Source organism: Lynx rufus, unplaced genomic scaffold (assembly GCF_022079265.1).
Source record: "Lynx rufus isolate CCGP_SWC_20201006 ecotype Redwood Valley unplaced genomic scaffold, mLynRuf1.p SCAF_16, whole genome shotgun sequence".
Taxonomy (NCBI): domain Eukaryota; kingdom Metazoa; phylum Chordata; class Mammalia; order Carnivora; family Felidae; genus Lynx; species Lynx rufus.
In genome coordinates, this window is record NW_025814830.1 from 16,321,215 (window position 1) to 16,335,955 (window position 14,741).

At 40.7% G+C, this 14,741-nt stretch overlaps 1 protein-coding gene across 1 annotated transcript in view; it reads right to left on the reverse strand.

Annotated features, from left to right (window-relative positions):
• Window positions 1-14,741, reverse strand: part of TDRD12 (tudor domain containing 12) — a 69,304-nt gene that overhangs the window by 32,795 nt on the left and 21,768 nt on the right. The window contains exons 8-13 of the mRNA XM_047079339.1: window positions 14,258-14,350; window positions 5,665-5,762; window positions 4,762-4,838; window positions 2,292-2,372; window positions 576-636; window positions 143-250 (exon numbers count right to left, since the gene is read on the reverse strand). Of these exons, the coding sequence (XP_046935295.1) occupies window positions 143-250; window positions 576-636; window positions 2,292-2,372; window positions 4,762-4,838; window positions 5,665-5,762; window positions 14,258-14,350 (518 nt within the window). The remainder of the gene's footprint in view (window positions 1-142; window positions 251-575; window positions 637-2,291; window positions 2,373-4,761; window positions 4,839-5,664; window positions 5,763-14,257; window positions 14,351-14,741) is intronic.

Below are 14,741 nucleotides of genomic sequence, written 5' to 3' on the forward strand. Positions count from 1 at the left end.
TAATAAAAAAGAAAAGCTGAAGAGAGAATTTCAAAAGCAAAGAAATTATACAAGTGCAGCCTTGGAACTGTTTATTAAAAATCCTCCTGTGTTAGAACAGGTCAGTATTCCTTTGTGAGTGCGGCTTCAGGAGCATTTTTACCTTTTTCAGGTCAGCCGAAAGTGGCGACGTGTCAACCGACAAGCAAGGCTCGATCTTGTTCCGGAGCACAGCAAACGGCTGCTGGGACCCCGACCGAAGCTTCTGCAGCTAAGACAACAGCCCATTAGATGCCCCACCCCCGGCACACGAGGTCAACCACTTTACGGGAAGGAGGGAGATGCCAGGGTCTGACTGCAATGTCAAAGCCTAGGTACATGTGCTTATCAAAACCCAAGATTAAAATTAAATTAAAATGAAAAAAGGAACAATTCGTCTAAAACAGTAACTCACTGAAGAATTTCTAAAGGATGTTCTCAGGTAGAGTCCCCCAACTAAAGGGGTTTCTCTTCTAGTCTCAAATCCAGATGAGGAAGGAGAGGGATTTAAAGAGTAAATGGTTTTGATTTTTAATTTTTTTTTAGGGTTGTAATACCTTCTGAAGATCAGAGATTCCATCAGTTCTCAAAGGATCAGGATTTAAAAACTGCAGTAATCTATAAAATAGTTAAAAGGACAATTTGAAGAAAAAAAGTTTTATTTATATTTATATTTCCTCAACTGACTTATTTATATTTATTTATATTTATTATTTCCTCGACTGACTTATAACTTTAAATCTTCCTTGACAGAAGTAAAATGAAATATATAGTTGGCCCCCAAGCAACCTGGGTTTGAACTGTGCACATCCTCTTCTACATGGACTATTTACAGTACATTAATGAGAATGCATTTTCTCTGATGATTTTAACATTTTCTTTTCTCTAGCTTTACATTACTGTAAGAATACAGTATATAACACAGATAACCTACAAATAAATACGTGTTAACTGGCTGTGTTATCAGTAAGGCTCCTGGTCAACAGTAGGCTATGTGCAGTTGAGTTCGGGGGAGTCAAAAGTTATACACAGACTTTGAACCGTGTGGGTGGTTGACACTCCTAACCCCGTGTCTGTTCAAGGGTCACTTGTATATCCCAAGGCATAGCTGTGAAATTACTGCTTTATCCTGTTTTTCCCTGTTTATTGTGATACGAAGGCCACAGAGGTCATGCCGGTGACCTCCTCCCTTCTTTGCTGTGATCTTAAACCACTTTAAGTTTCCCTGGAACACGGAGGAACTGTCAGAATAACTGACAGGTCTAATCAATGAGTTCTAAGTAAAGGGCATTTAGCCCAAGAGAAGATACAACCCTCCAATACAAAAATAAAAGGCCACAGAGTATCTCAGGGTTAATTTATTAACTATAATTTAATGTAATCAAAGGAATGAGCAGCACGGATAATTCAAGGTCTCCTGTTCCAGGGAAAACCACCACGTGCGACCCACGGCTTGCAGGTATCAGGGTGGAGGGATGCCCATGGCTTTCGGGACATCAACACAGGGGCACTAACAGCCACCCCCACATCTGTGGGCCCCGGGGCAGCCTTTGGAGCCCCCGGGCCTGGAGCTGTGTGGGGCGCTCCTGCTGAGTGAGAGGGTGTTACGGGGCCCAAGGGTGGGCTCTGGGAGGCGGGCACAGTCAACACCCTCTCCCCAAACATCCCAGGCCAATCAGTGGATACAGTGCGCCTGACCCACTTCTGAATGGTCATAAATTCGTTGTCACTCTGGTGGCTTCAGAGCAGCCAGTTACTCGGAGTATAAGGGTGTTTTCAGGCTGGGGTGGTGAGAAATCGTAAAAACGGGTAGGAAAACGTTTTCTGGAGTAAACAAGTATAAAATGAAGTCACAACTCTATTATTAACTTGTTGGTGAATACTCTGGGAATCTGGCAAGACAAAAAACCCCACAAAAACTCAGTTCCATGCTGCAAAAGAGTAGCTTCTCCAGCAGGTGGAAGGCCTCTTTACCGCAGAGAAGTGGGAAGAAAGCAAACATTAATCCATATAAAATCGACGGCCCCAAAGATCAACTGTATCTGATTTGTTTCTTAAAACAGTTTACTTCATCAAGAGGACGAGGAAGGGGAGGCAAAAAAAAAAAAAAAAAAAAAAAACCTTCAAAGTTAGTTACACATGCAAACAGTGCATGTATATTTTCTAAGTGGGATCACAGGTTTGAATAATAAAATTATACGTAAATTCCTCCTGCTTATAATTGCATTACAATTACTTCGATAAAAAGTGCAGACCAAGGAAAAAACTCATACTTCACACAGCCATTCTTCTCATTGTGTTCTTTCTTCTCGGCCAACCTGAGTGGCTTCTTACTTGGCTTCTGACATAAAGTGCTAGAAACCAAAAAACATTCATTAGAATCTCTGAGCCCATTAACCCCAAACCTGAAAATGCCTTTCTTTTCGGGGAGAAAACTCACCAAGGAGCACTGGGGAGTGAGTTGCTCCACATACATAGATTTATTTCTGTGCGAACTGCTGCTTAGCCCTAAGCATCGTCTAAGGATGAAGGCCCCACTGGCGCACAGCCTGTGTCTCCACAGGCCAGGAACTCCACAGGAAGTACAGAATCACAGGGGAGAGAAGTCAAAACGTGCAAACCACCGAAATCATGGAGAGCTCCCTGGGCTTTTACCTTCCCATCTCCTGGCGCTGGCCCGAGGCTGGCCTGAGATGCGGAATTGCACAGTGGATGTCAACACCAAACACTGAGAGAAACCTTCTATTTCAAGCCAGAGAAGGAGCCATTCGCCAGACAGGGTAATCACGACTGATTTTCTCTTGTCCCTTTTTCTCTCCCAGCCCTGTCCCAAGGCCGGTTCCAATCAGGCAGCTGCAGTGGCAGAGGCAGCACCAGTACCCCAAACCCCGGGGGGAAACCCCCTCCCACTTCCTCTAGAGGACCTGGGAAACGGGACCTGTAGTCCAAAGATGCAGGGGAAACCTTCATCTTTTTCCTCTCCTGTTTCTGCTGCTGTTTTGCCCCATAAGTGGCCTTAAACACACAGAACTGCATGGCCATTTCTCCACGAAAAGCAATCTACCTGGACAGAGGCCCGGGGACAGGGCCTCTAGAGCATCTAGAAAATGGTGAATGTGAGGAAAATCCCGGAAAAAAGAGAGAGTGTACCAGAGGGAGGGTATTCCCCATTTCTATTTATGACCCAACACGAGCTGGGCTTGCCCCAAGTTGAGCATATTCAGAACAGATGGAAAAATTCACCACCCACAGAAACTGAGTCAGAATCTGTGGCCTGAACAAAGGGAGTTGCTGACTTCCTGCTAAAATAAACAACAAAAACAACAAGGTCAACATTCTCCAGAGGATTTAAAAAGAAATCAGTCTCACACTATAATATTCAAAATATCCAGAACAGAGTACACAATACACAAAGAATCAGGAAAACCAGATCAATTGTCAAGGGAAAAGATTATCAGTAGGTATGACCCCCAAGATGACTCAGAAATGGGAATTGTCATATACTATTATAACCATGGTCCATAAGAGAAGGAGGGGTGACACTCCTAAGTGGAACGATAAAAGTTATCAGCAAAGACTTTTAAAAATATATTTAAAAAAGGCAGGGGGGGGGTGCCTGGGTGACTCAGTCAGTTAAGCATCTGACTTTGGCTCAGGTCATGATCTCACTGTCTATGAGTTCGAGCCCCGTGTCGGACTCTGTGCTGACAGCTCCGAGCCTGGAGCCTGCTTCGGATTCTGTGTCTCCCTCTCTCTCTGCCCCTCCCCTGCTCGCATTCTGTCTCTGTCTCTGTCTCTCTCTCTCTCAAAAATAAATAAGCATTATTAAAATCTTTTTAAGTTCTCAGCAAAGAAATACAAACTATAAAAAAATTTCAAATGAAAATTTTAGAACTGAAAAATACATCAAATTTAAAAGTTCACCAGATGGTGAAATTCAGCAGGATGGAGATAAAACAAGACTGAATTAAGTTAAAGATAGATCAGAAGAATTATTAATCTGAAGAACAGCAAGAAAAAAAGGTTGAAAAAAAATGAGCAGAGTCTCAGGGACCTTTTGGACAGTATCAAAAAGTGTGACATTTGTCTCATCAGGGTCTCAAAAGGAGAGGAGAAAGAGACGGGTGGGTGCAGAAAAACTATCTGTGGAATAGCAGCAGCACACGCTCCAAATCTGATGAAAGACAGAAACTTACAAATGAAAAGCCGTAATGAGCCCCGAACATGAGAAACAGGAGGGAAACTACACCCATGCACATCACAATTAAATTGCTCAAACCAGAAACAGAGAAAATCTCAAAAGCAGTCAAAGGAAAAAGACGTGTTGCAAACAGAGGAACAACGAAAAAGGTGACAGGAGGATTTGCAACGGGAACGATGCGGCAAGCAGAGAGTACAGCAGTATCTTTAAAACACAGGGGGGGATATTCGTCAGCCTAGAATCTATACCTAGCAAAAATACTTTTTTTCAAAACCAAAGCTGAAATAATTTTTCCAGACATACAAACGCTGAGAAGAATTCATTATCAGCAGACTCACAATACAAGATAATAGTGAAGGAAGTCCTTCAGGGAAAAGGCAAGTGATAAAAGCACTGATAGTAACTATGAAGGTAAATCAAAACTTCCAGGGCCAGTCTGTATTGAAATTGGCTCCTTTCCTATCATCAATCTTACAGAACACTGTGTAAGACAGTATTACACTTACGTATCTATCCAATTACACTGAATTTTCAAATCATACCTTGCTGCCGGTGTATCCGGCTCAGCGTATATGGTTATTCCCCTCTTCGTTGGCCAGTACGCTGAAGATTCAGCACACTGTAAAAAAAAAAGAAGAATATGTATGCAAGCAAGATATATATTCTTTTTTTTTAAGCAATTTTTTAATTGTTTTTTAACGTTTATTTATTTTTGAGAAAGAGAGAGACAGAGCATGAACGGGGGAGGGTCAGAGAGAGAGGGACACACAGCATCCGAAACAGGCTCCAGGCTCTGAGCGGTCAGCACGGAGCCCGATGCAGGGATCGAACTCACAGACTGTGAGATCATGACCTGAGCCGAAGTCGGACGCTCAACTGACTGAGCCACCCAGGCGCCCCAAGATATATATTCTTAAGGAACCAAAATTCCATGGGAACTACTCTCATAACAACCATCCCAGATCATTTTCAGGCAACACAGACACAGAGAGACAAAGAACTGGAAAACTGGGGGGATTATGCCATTGCTATAACCAGTAGATTAAAGTGTCCAAGTAGCAAGCAGCTGGCACTTCAGATACTCAGTATTTCAAATGTCCTGTAATTATTTCACTTGTCTTCTCAAAGGAACTGGAAGGACGGGTTAGACTTACTTAACTATTAGAATGTCCCATAATCTCAGGTTTTCACACCCTTGCTAAATGAGCATAAATACCCAATTCTGTACAGAAGCCACGAGGCCAGGAACAAGAAGGAAGTTGCAGTTATCTTGTTCTTTAGAAACAGAGCAAATTCACAAACCGTATTTTTTCCTGAAAAAATCACTATCATAGCCAAGGACTTCCTACTAGAAAATATATTTTTGGTTCCTAGATTTCAAAGGAGACTATTCTAAAATTAACATTATATGAACTTTGTATCTAATGAATATTTAAAAACACAACCTTATTTATATCTTTCAAAGAGATGCGCTGTTGTTTCATTTCAGATTTTTTTTTAGGTGAACCTCTCAATGAATCCATATTACATTTTACACTTTTATCTGCAAAATAAAAAGTGATAAAAGAGCTTAGAAAGTACTATTAATAGAAAATAGGACACAAAGGAGTAGAATTTTTACCATACTATTATAAAATCTTAATACATGAAATTATTATAGAATAGGGTTTTACACTGAACCTTGAGGGTATTAAATTTTTAAAATCTCGTTTCAACCCTTATCACGTAAAAAAAAAGTTTAATTCTTCTACTGGCTTACTAACAATTGAACATAATTTACTTTCCCCACTTGGTGGACTATATTTTTCGAAGAGGGCCACAACATGTCCCCCAACACATGTGCTCTTCTTAGAGTGTGACACTAACACCTGTCCCATTGACAGATGGGCTCTGTATTCCCTTCTCATGAGCCTGGGGGGTGGGGAGCTGTAAACGACACAGAAGTGGTGTTATGAGACTTCTAAAGCTAGACGGCGAAAATGCCACATACTAATGACCAGTTCTCCTAGATGCTCACTTTCTTTTTTTTTTTTAATATGAAATTTATTGTCAAACTGGTTTCCATATAACACCCAGTGCTCATCCCAACAGGTGCCCTCCTCAATACCCATCACCCACCCTCTCCTCCCTCCCACCCCCATCAACCCTCAGTTTGTTCTCAGTTTTTAAGTCTCTTATATTTCAGCTCCCTCCCTCTCTAGCCTTTTTTTTTCCTTCCCCTCCCCCACGGTCTTCTGTTAAGTTTCTCAGGATCCACATAATAATGAAAACATATGCTATCTTTCTCTGTATGACTTATTTCACTTAGCGTATTTCACTCTCCAGTTCTATCCACGTTGCTACAAAAGGGCATATTTCATTCTTTCTCATTGCCACATAGTACTCCATTGTGTATATAAACCACAATTTCTTTATCCATTCATCAGTTGATGGACCTTTAGGCTCTTTCCATAATTTGGCTACTGTTGAAAGTGCTGCTATAAACATTGGGGTACAAGTGCCCCTATGCACCAGCACTCCTGTATCCCTTGGGTAAATTCCTAGCAGTGCTATTGCTGGGTCATAGGGTAGGTCTATTTTTAATTTTTTGAGGAACCTCCACACTGTTTTCCAGAGCAGCTGCACCAGTTTGCATTCCCACCAACAGTGCAAGAGGGTTCCCGTTTCTCCACATCCTCGCCAGCATCTATAGTCTCCTGATTTGTTCATTTTAGCCACTCTGACTGGCGTGAGGTGGTATCTGAGTGTGGTTTTGATTTGTATTTCCCTGATGAGGAGTGACATTGAGCATCTTTTCACGGCTTGTTGGCCATCTGGATGTCTTCTTTAGAGAAGTGTCTATTCACGTTTCCTGCCCATTTCTTCACTGGATTGTTTTTTGGGTATGGAGTTTCGTGAGCTCTTTATAGATTTTGGATACTAGCCTTTTGTCTGATATGTCATTTGCAAATATCTTTTCCCATTCCATTGGTTGCCTTTTAGTTTTGTTGCTTGTTTCCTTTGCAGTGCAGAAGCTTTTTATCTTCATGAGGTCCCAATAGTTCATTTTTGCTTTTAATTCCCTTGCCTTTGGGGATGTGTCAAGTAAAAAATTGCTGCGGCTGAGGTCAGAGAAGTTTTTTCCTGCTTTCTCCTCTAAGGCTTTGATGGTTTCCTGTCTCACATTCAGGTCCTTTATCCATTTTGAGTTTGCTTTTGTGAATGGTGTAAGAAAGTGGTCTAGTTTCATCCTTCTACATGTTGCTGTCCCGTTCTCCCAGCACCATTTGTTAAAGAGACTGTCTTTTTTCCATTGGATATTCTTTTCCTGCTTTGTCAAAGATGAGTTGGCCATACTTTTGTGGTCTAGTTCTGGGGTTTCTATTCTATTCCATTGGTCTATGTGTCTGTTTTTGTGCCAATACCATGCTGTCTTGATGATTACAGCTTTGTAGTAGAGGCTAAAGTCTGGGATTGTGATGCCTCCCACTTTGGTCTTCTTCTTCTCTAAAATTACTTTGGCTATTCAGGGTCTTTTGTGGTTCCATACAAATTTTAGGATTGCTTGTTCTAGCTTCGAGAAGAATGCTGGTTCAATTTTTATTGGGATTGCACTGAACGTGTAGATAGCTTTGGGTAGTATTGACATTTTAACATTTATTCTTCCAATCCATGAGCACGGCATGTTTTTCCATTTCTTTATATCTTCTTCAATTTCCTTCATAAGCTTTCTATAGTTTTCAGCATACAGATCTTTTACATCTTTGGTGAGGTTTATTCCTAGGTATTTTATGCTTCTTGGTGCAACTGTGAATGGGATCAGTTTCTTGACTTTTCTCTCGCTTCATTATTAGTGTGTAAGAATGCAACTGATTTCTGTACATTGATTTTGTATGCTGAGATTTTGCTGAATTCATGTATGAGTTCTAGCAGACTTTTGGTGGAGTCTATCGGATTTTCCATGTATATCATGTCATCTGCAAAAAGTGAAAGCTTAACTTCATCTTTGCCAATTTTGATGCCTTTGATTTCCTTTTGTTGTCTGATTGCTGATGCTAGAACTTCCAACACTATGTTAAACAACAGCAGTGAGAGTGGACATCACTGTTGTGTTCCTGATCTCAGGGAGAAAGCTCTCAGTTTTTCTCCCACTGAGGATGATATTAGCTGTGGGCTTTTCATAAATGGCTTTTATGATGTTTAAGTATGTTCCTTCTATCCCGACTTTCTCAAGGGTTTTTATTAAGAAAGGATGCTGAATTTTGTCAAATGCTTCTTCTACACCGATTGACAGGATCATATGGTTCTTATCTTTTCTTTTATTAATGTGATGTATCACGTTGATTGATTTGCAAATGTTGAATCAGCCCTGCAGCCCAGGAATGAATCCCACTTCATCATGGTGAATAATTCTTTTTATATGCTGTTGAATTCGATTTGCTAGTATCTTACTGAGAATTTTTGCATCCATATTCATCAGGGATATATATTGGCCTGTAGTTCTCTTTTTTTGCTGGGTCTCTGTCTGGTTTAGGAATCAAAGTAATGCTGGCTTCACAGAATGAGTCTGGAAGTTTTCCTTCCCTTTCTATTTTTTGGAACAGCTTGAGAAGGATAGGTATTATCTCTGCTTTAAATGTCTGGTAGAATTCCCCTTGGAAGCCATCTGGTCCTGGACTCTTATTTGTGGGAGATTTTTGGTAACTGATTCAATTTCTTCGCTGGTTATGGGTCTGTTCAAGTTTTCTATTTCTTCCTGTTTGAGTTTTGGAAGTGTGTGGGTGCTCAGGAATTTGTCCATTTCTTCCAGGTTGTCCAGTTTGTTGGCATATAGTTTTTCATAGTATTCCCTGATAATTGCTGGTTATTTCTGAGGGATTGATTGTAATAATTCCATTTTCATTCATGATTTTATCTATTTGGGTCATCTCCCTTTTCTTTTTGAGAAACCTGGCTAGAGGTTTAACCATTTTATTTTTTCAAAAAACCAACTCTTGGTTTCGTTGATCTGCTCTACAGTTTTTTTAGATTCTATATTGTTTATTTCTGCTCTGATCTTTATTATTTCTCTTCTTCTGCTGGGTTTGGGGTGTCTTTGGTATTCTGCTTCTATTTCTTTTAGGTGTGCTGTTAGATTTTGTATTTGGGATTTTTCTTGTTTCTTGAGATAGGCCTGGATTGCAATGTAATTTCCTCTCAGGACTGCCTTCGCTGCATCCCAAAGCGTTTGGATTCTTGTATTTTCATTTTCATTTGTTTCCATATATTTTTTCATTTCTTCTCTAATTGCCTGGTTGCCCCGTTCATTCTTTAGTAGGGCGTTCTTTAACCTCCATGCTTTTGGAGGTTTTCCAGACTTTTTCCTGTGGTTCATTTCAAGCTTCATAGCATTGTGGTTTAAAAGTGTGCATGGTATGATCTCAATTCTTTTATACTTACGAAGGGCTGTTTTGTGACCCAGTATGTGATCTATCTGGGAGAATGTTCCATGTGCACTCGAGAAGAAAGTATATTCTGTTGCTTTGGGATACAGAGTTCTAAATATATCTGTGAAGTCCATCTGATCCAATGTATCATTCAGGGCCCTTGTTTCTTTATTGGTCCTATGTCTAGATGATCTATCCATTACTCTAAGTGGAATATTAAAATTCCCTGCAATTACCACATTCTTATCAGTAAGATTGCTTATGTTTGTGATTGTTTTATATATTTGGGGGCTCCTGTATTCGGCACATAGACATTTATAATTGTTAGCTCTTCCTGATGGATAGACCCTGTGATTATTATATAATGCCCTTCTTCCTCTCTTGTTACAGCCTTTAATTTAAAAATCTAGTTTGTCTGATATAAGTATGGCTACTCCAGCTTTCTTCTGACTTCCAGTAGCATGATGATAGTTCTCCATCCCCTCACTTTCAATCTGAAGGTGTCCTCAGGTCTAAAATGAGTCTCTTGTAGACAGCAAATAAATAGGTCTTGTTTTTTTATCCATTCTGATACCCTATGTCTTTTGGTTGGAGCATTTAGTCCATTTACATTCAGTGTTATTACAGAAAGATACGGGTTTAGAGTCATTGTGATGTCTGTAAATTTCATGCTTGTAGTGATGTCGCTGGTACTTTGTGATCTTTGCAACATTTCACTCACAGAATCCCCCTTAGGATCTCTTGAAGGGCTAGTTTAGTGGTGATGTATTCCTTCAGTTTTTGTTTGTTTGGGAAGACCTTTATCTCTCCTTCTATTCTGAATGACAGACTTGCTGGATAAAGGATTCTCGGTTGCATATTTTTTCTGCTCATCACATTGAAGATTTCCTGCCATTCCTTTCTGGCCTGCCAAGTTTCAGTAGATAGGTCTGTCACTAGTCTTATCGGTCTCCCTTTATATGTTTATCCTTAGCTGCTTTCAGAATTTTCTCTTTATCCTTGTATTTTGCCAGTTTCACTATGGTATGTCATGCAGAAGATCGATTCAAGTTGCGTCTGAAGGGAGTTCTCTGTGCCTCTTGGATTTCAATGACTTTTTCCTTCCCCAGATCAGGGAAGTTCTCAGCTATGATTTGTTCAAGTACACCTTCAGCCCCATTCTCTCTCTCTTCCTCTTCTGGAATTCCTATTATACGGATATTGTTGCGTTTGATTGCATCACTTAGTTCTCTAATTTTCCCCTCATACTCCTGGATTTTTTTATCTCTCTTTTTCACAGTTTCCTCTTTTTCCATAATTTTATCTTCTAATTCACCTAGTCTCTCCTCTGCCTCTTCAATCCGAGCTGTGGTCACCTCCATTTTACCTTGCACCTCATTTATAGCATTTTTTAGCTCCTCATGACTATTTCTTAGTCCCTTGATCTCTGTAGCAATAGATTCTCTGCTGTCCTGTATACTTTTTTCAAGCCCAGCGATTAATTTTATGACTGTTATTCTAAATTCTGGTTCTGTTATATTGCTTAAATCGTTTTTGATCAATTCGTTAGCTGTCACTACTTCCTGGAGTCCCTTTTGAGGAGAATTCTTCCGTTTCATCACTTTCGATAGTCCCTGGGGTGGCGCGGAACTGCAGGGCACATATATAAAATACACACATAAAATACACATATAAAATACAGATGTAAACATACGTAGGCACATGTACACATATTCCTCAGCTCCGTCCATGGAAGGGCCTGGGCGCAGTAACACCCCAACAGAAACCAACACCCCTAGCTCCCAGATCTTGGTTTCAAAATGCCACTCTCCATGAAAAAAAGCCAGGGCAACTTGGAGAAATGGTGGATTCCAGGGTTTCGAATAGGAATCGACACTAATATGAATTAATGAATAAAAAGGAATGATATACTTATGCTTCATGATAGCTGCCTACAAAGTATTTACATGGTGAAGAGTAGCTTTCAGTGGAGAAGCCTGGCAGACGCCACCTTAATTAAGCAATCAAAGGATACAATTCATCAGTCATGGGACAAATCAAAGTTTTGTGTCACCTGGTAAGATAGGATAAGCTGAACACAGCATCCTCTTTTGAGGTATCCCTGCCACGGGTGCATCAGCTGAATCTTATGACAAAAACACCCAGTACAATTGAGAGACCGTCTACAAAACGACTGGTCTAGATTCTTCAAAGGTGTCAAGGTCATGAAAGTCAAGGGAAGACTTGAGAAACTATTCCAGGCTGAAGGAGAAGGAGATGTAATCGCCCAAGCACAATAAAGAATGGCGAGCCACACCCTCTGCCATAAAGAAATGGCAGGACGAGTGGCCAAACCCGAATGGTGCCTGAGGCTTACATGATCACGATATGTCAATGTTAATCTTCTGATTTTTCTGGCTGTATTGTGAATATCTTTGAGAATACCTTTGTTTCTAGGAAAAACACACTCAAGTACTGGGGAGCGATCCAGTCAGCAACTTAATTCTCACGTGCTTTTGAAAGACACTTCTCTGTCAAGCTCTCTAACTTTTCTGTAAGTCTGTGATTATCCTAAAATAAAAATCTCACTGAGAAAATGGACGTAAGCCCCATGAAAACAGAGACCTGTTTCCTTCCCTGAGTCCCTAGAATAGTCCTGACACCTAAGTGGTAATGACCATCTGATGAATAAATACACATGGGTCAGGGGTGTGAGCTAGTCTGTCACCGAAGTCAAGACAGTCTGTCTAGAACTGATAAGCCTAGAAATAGTAAATTAATCACAACTGTTTCAAAATTTGGAGATAACTGCCAAAATAGATAGCTAAGGGGTAAGATAAAGGCTTGCCTCTAACGAATGGCCTAGGGTGAGGAGAGGTTGGAAAGAGAAAATTACTTTCCATTACTCTTGTACTATTTGACTGTTTAAGCAAGTATTAACAAAGTATGGTACTTTCATTTAAAAAATGTAAGGCAACTTCAAGGAGAAGTACCAAAAATTAATTAAAATACAACTGAGGGACGTCTGGGTGGTTCAGTTGGTTAAACTTCTGACTTTGGCTCAGGTCACGATCTCATGGTTCATGAGTTCGAGCCCTGTGTTATGCTCTGCGCTGACAGCTCAGAGCCTCAAGCCTGCTTCAGATTCTGTCTCCCTCTCTCTCTGCCTCTCCCCTGCTCATACTCTCTCTCAAATAAACAAACAAACAAACTTAAAAAAAAATACAGTTGAAATACCACCTCACTATGATCACAGGGAAAAGGAAATCTTTGCTTGGACAAGTAATATCTAATAATTTTGTTTTTCACATGACAACCAGTGACATCTCACATTAGCATTTCTTTAGTTTACCATCAATCTTTTCCTTTTCAAAGACATGCACAGTCCATTACAACACTGACAACAATAAGGAAAAAATGGGAAACTGTTATTGTCCGGCAATCCGGGGCTACTTAAAACAACAATGATCTATCCATATGACAGAAAGCTGTGCAGTGATTAAGCATAACGTCAAATGCCTGGTATTTTCCTACTCTGGTAGAAATGGGCACATATTTTTACTTCCATTTGTATTTCTTCCATCAGTAAAAGGGGCTCCTTTCAGCAGGAATTCTCATCTGGGACCCCAGCAGGAAGCACATCACAACACGGGATGGGGGCCACGTGTGCCCGAGTCTGCCACAGGCCAGGCGCTGGGCCACATACGCTCTGTATGGGAGTAATGGATGGGAACCGTGCCTCTCCATGACACATAGGAGGGAGGGACACTGATAACCCTCTCACGTCACAGCTCATACCTTTAACCCACATGATCCTGGACACATCTGACCTAGAAAGAAGTTCACCCATATGTTAACCAAAACAGTACACAGAAGTTATGTGTAGTAGAATCCCATTTCTGTAAGATAAAAATGGTATACACAATCTCACAACTGGACACTCTGGAAAGAAAGACTCTGGAAACTCCTTAGTAAGTGGCTATTAAAGATGGCAGGTTTTTAAAACTCTGCATATCTGTATTTCTCTATGATAAACAACATTACTGAAGTAATTAAAAATAACACTAAATGTAGGGAATCACTTCATTGGCCACAGCTTTAACTTAGTTGAGGTTTACAATGTACGTGCATGAAACAACACTCCCATAGGTGTACATGTGCCTGACGTAAGAGGGAGTAAGTGGTGGAGGCACTGCCACAGGGGGTGAGCCAAGAATCAAAGAAGCTGGCAGATTCCGCTCTTGTCCAACATTTCCAACCCATTATGAACCTTGGAGACAGGGAATTAAAGACCGGGTATTTTCACCCTCACAAATGCCACTCATTTTTAGGTGAGCTGCTGCTTAAAAATTGCTCATAAACCCATATGGATACTCAGAGAACAAATAATAATCACTGGTGTGGGGCTGGGCTTGAAAAAATCAGTTTTACGCATAACGCCTCTTATACATGCTCTTTACATTACAATAAAATCCTCTAAGTAGGGACTGCACGGCAAATGATCTCTGCCAGCTTCTACATCATACACGGGTTCCATGAAATTAAGAGAAAGAGAGAAAATTACCATAGCCCTTCTACACAACCCTTAATACTCTTTAGATAGTTGAATGTTCTTTTACACTGCCTATGAAATGCCACAAGCAAGTAAACTTACCCAGGATCACAGCAGTTGGCCCAAGGTCACCAACAACACCCTTGGGCCATGGATGCTGAAGAGACTGAGCCAGAAAAGTTAAACCATGTGAATCTGATGGAAAGAACACAATTCAGGATTAAAGCATGAAATAAACCCAAACTACAAATGCAAATTCACTGGCCTACTATTTCAGCTCTCGCTTTTGCTGGAAGGTCAGGGGGGGACCTAACTTGGGGCAGGAAAGCAGAGTGAAGGAGCTAAGGAAAACGGAATTGAGAGAGAAACATTTAAAATTGTTTCCACTGTCCATCACAGACTCTTCTCAGATTTCCCTGCTAATAAACAGCTCTTTTAAAATGTGTCTAAAATGGGGCGCCTGGGTGGCTCAGCACGTTAAGCATCCGACTTCGGCTCAGGTCATGATCTCACAGTTCGTGGGTTTGAGCCCTGCATCAGGCTCTGTGTTGACAGCTCAGAGCCTGGAACCTGTTTCAGATTCTGT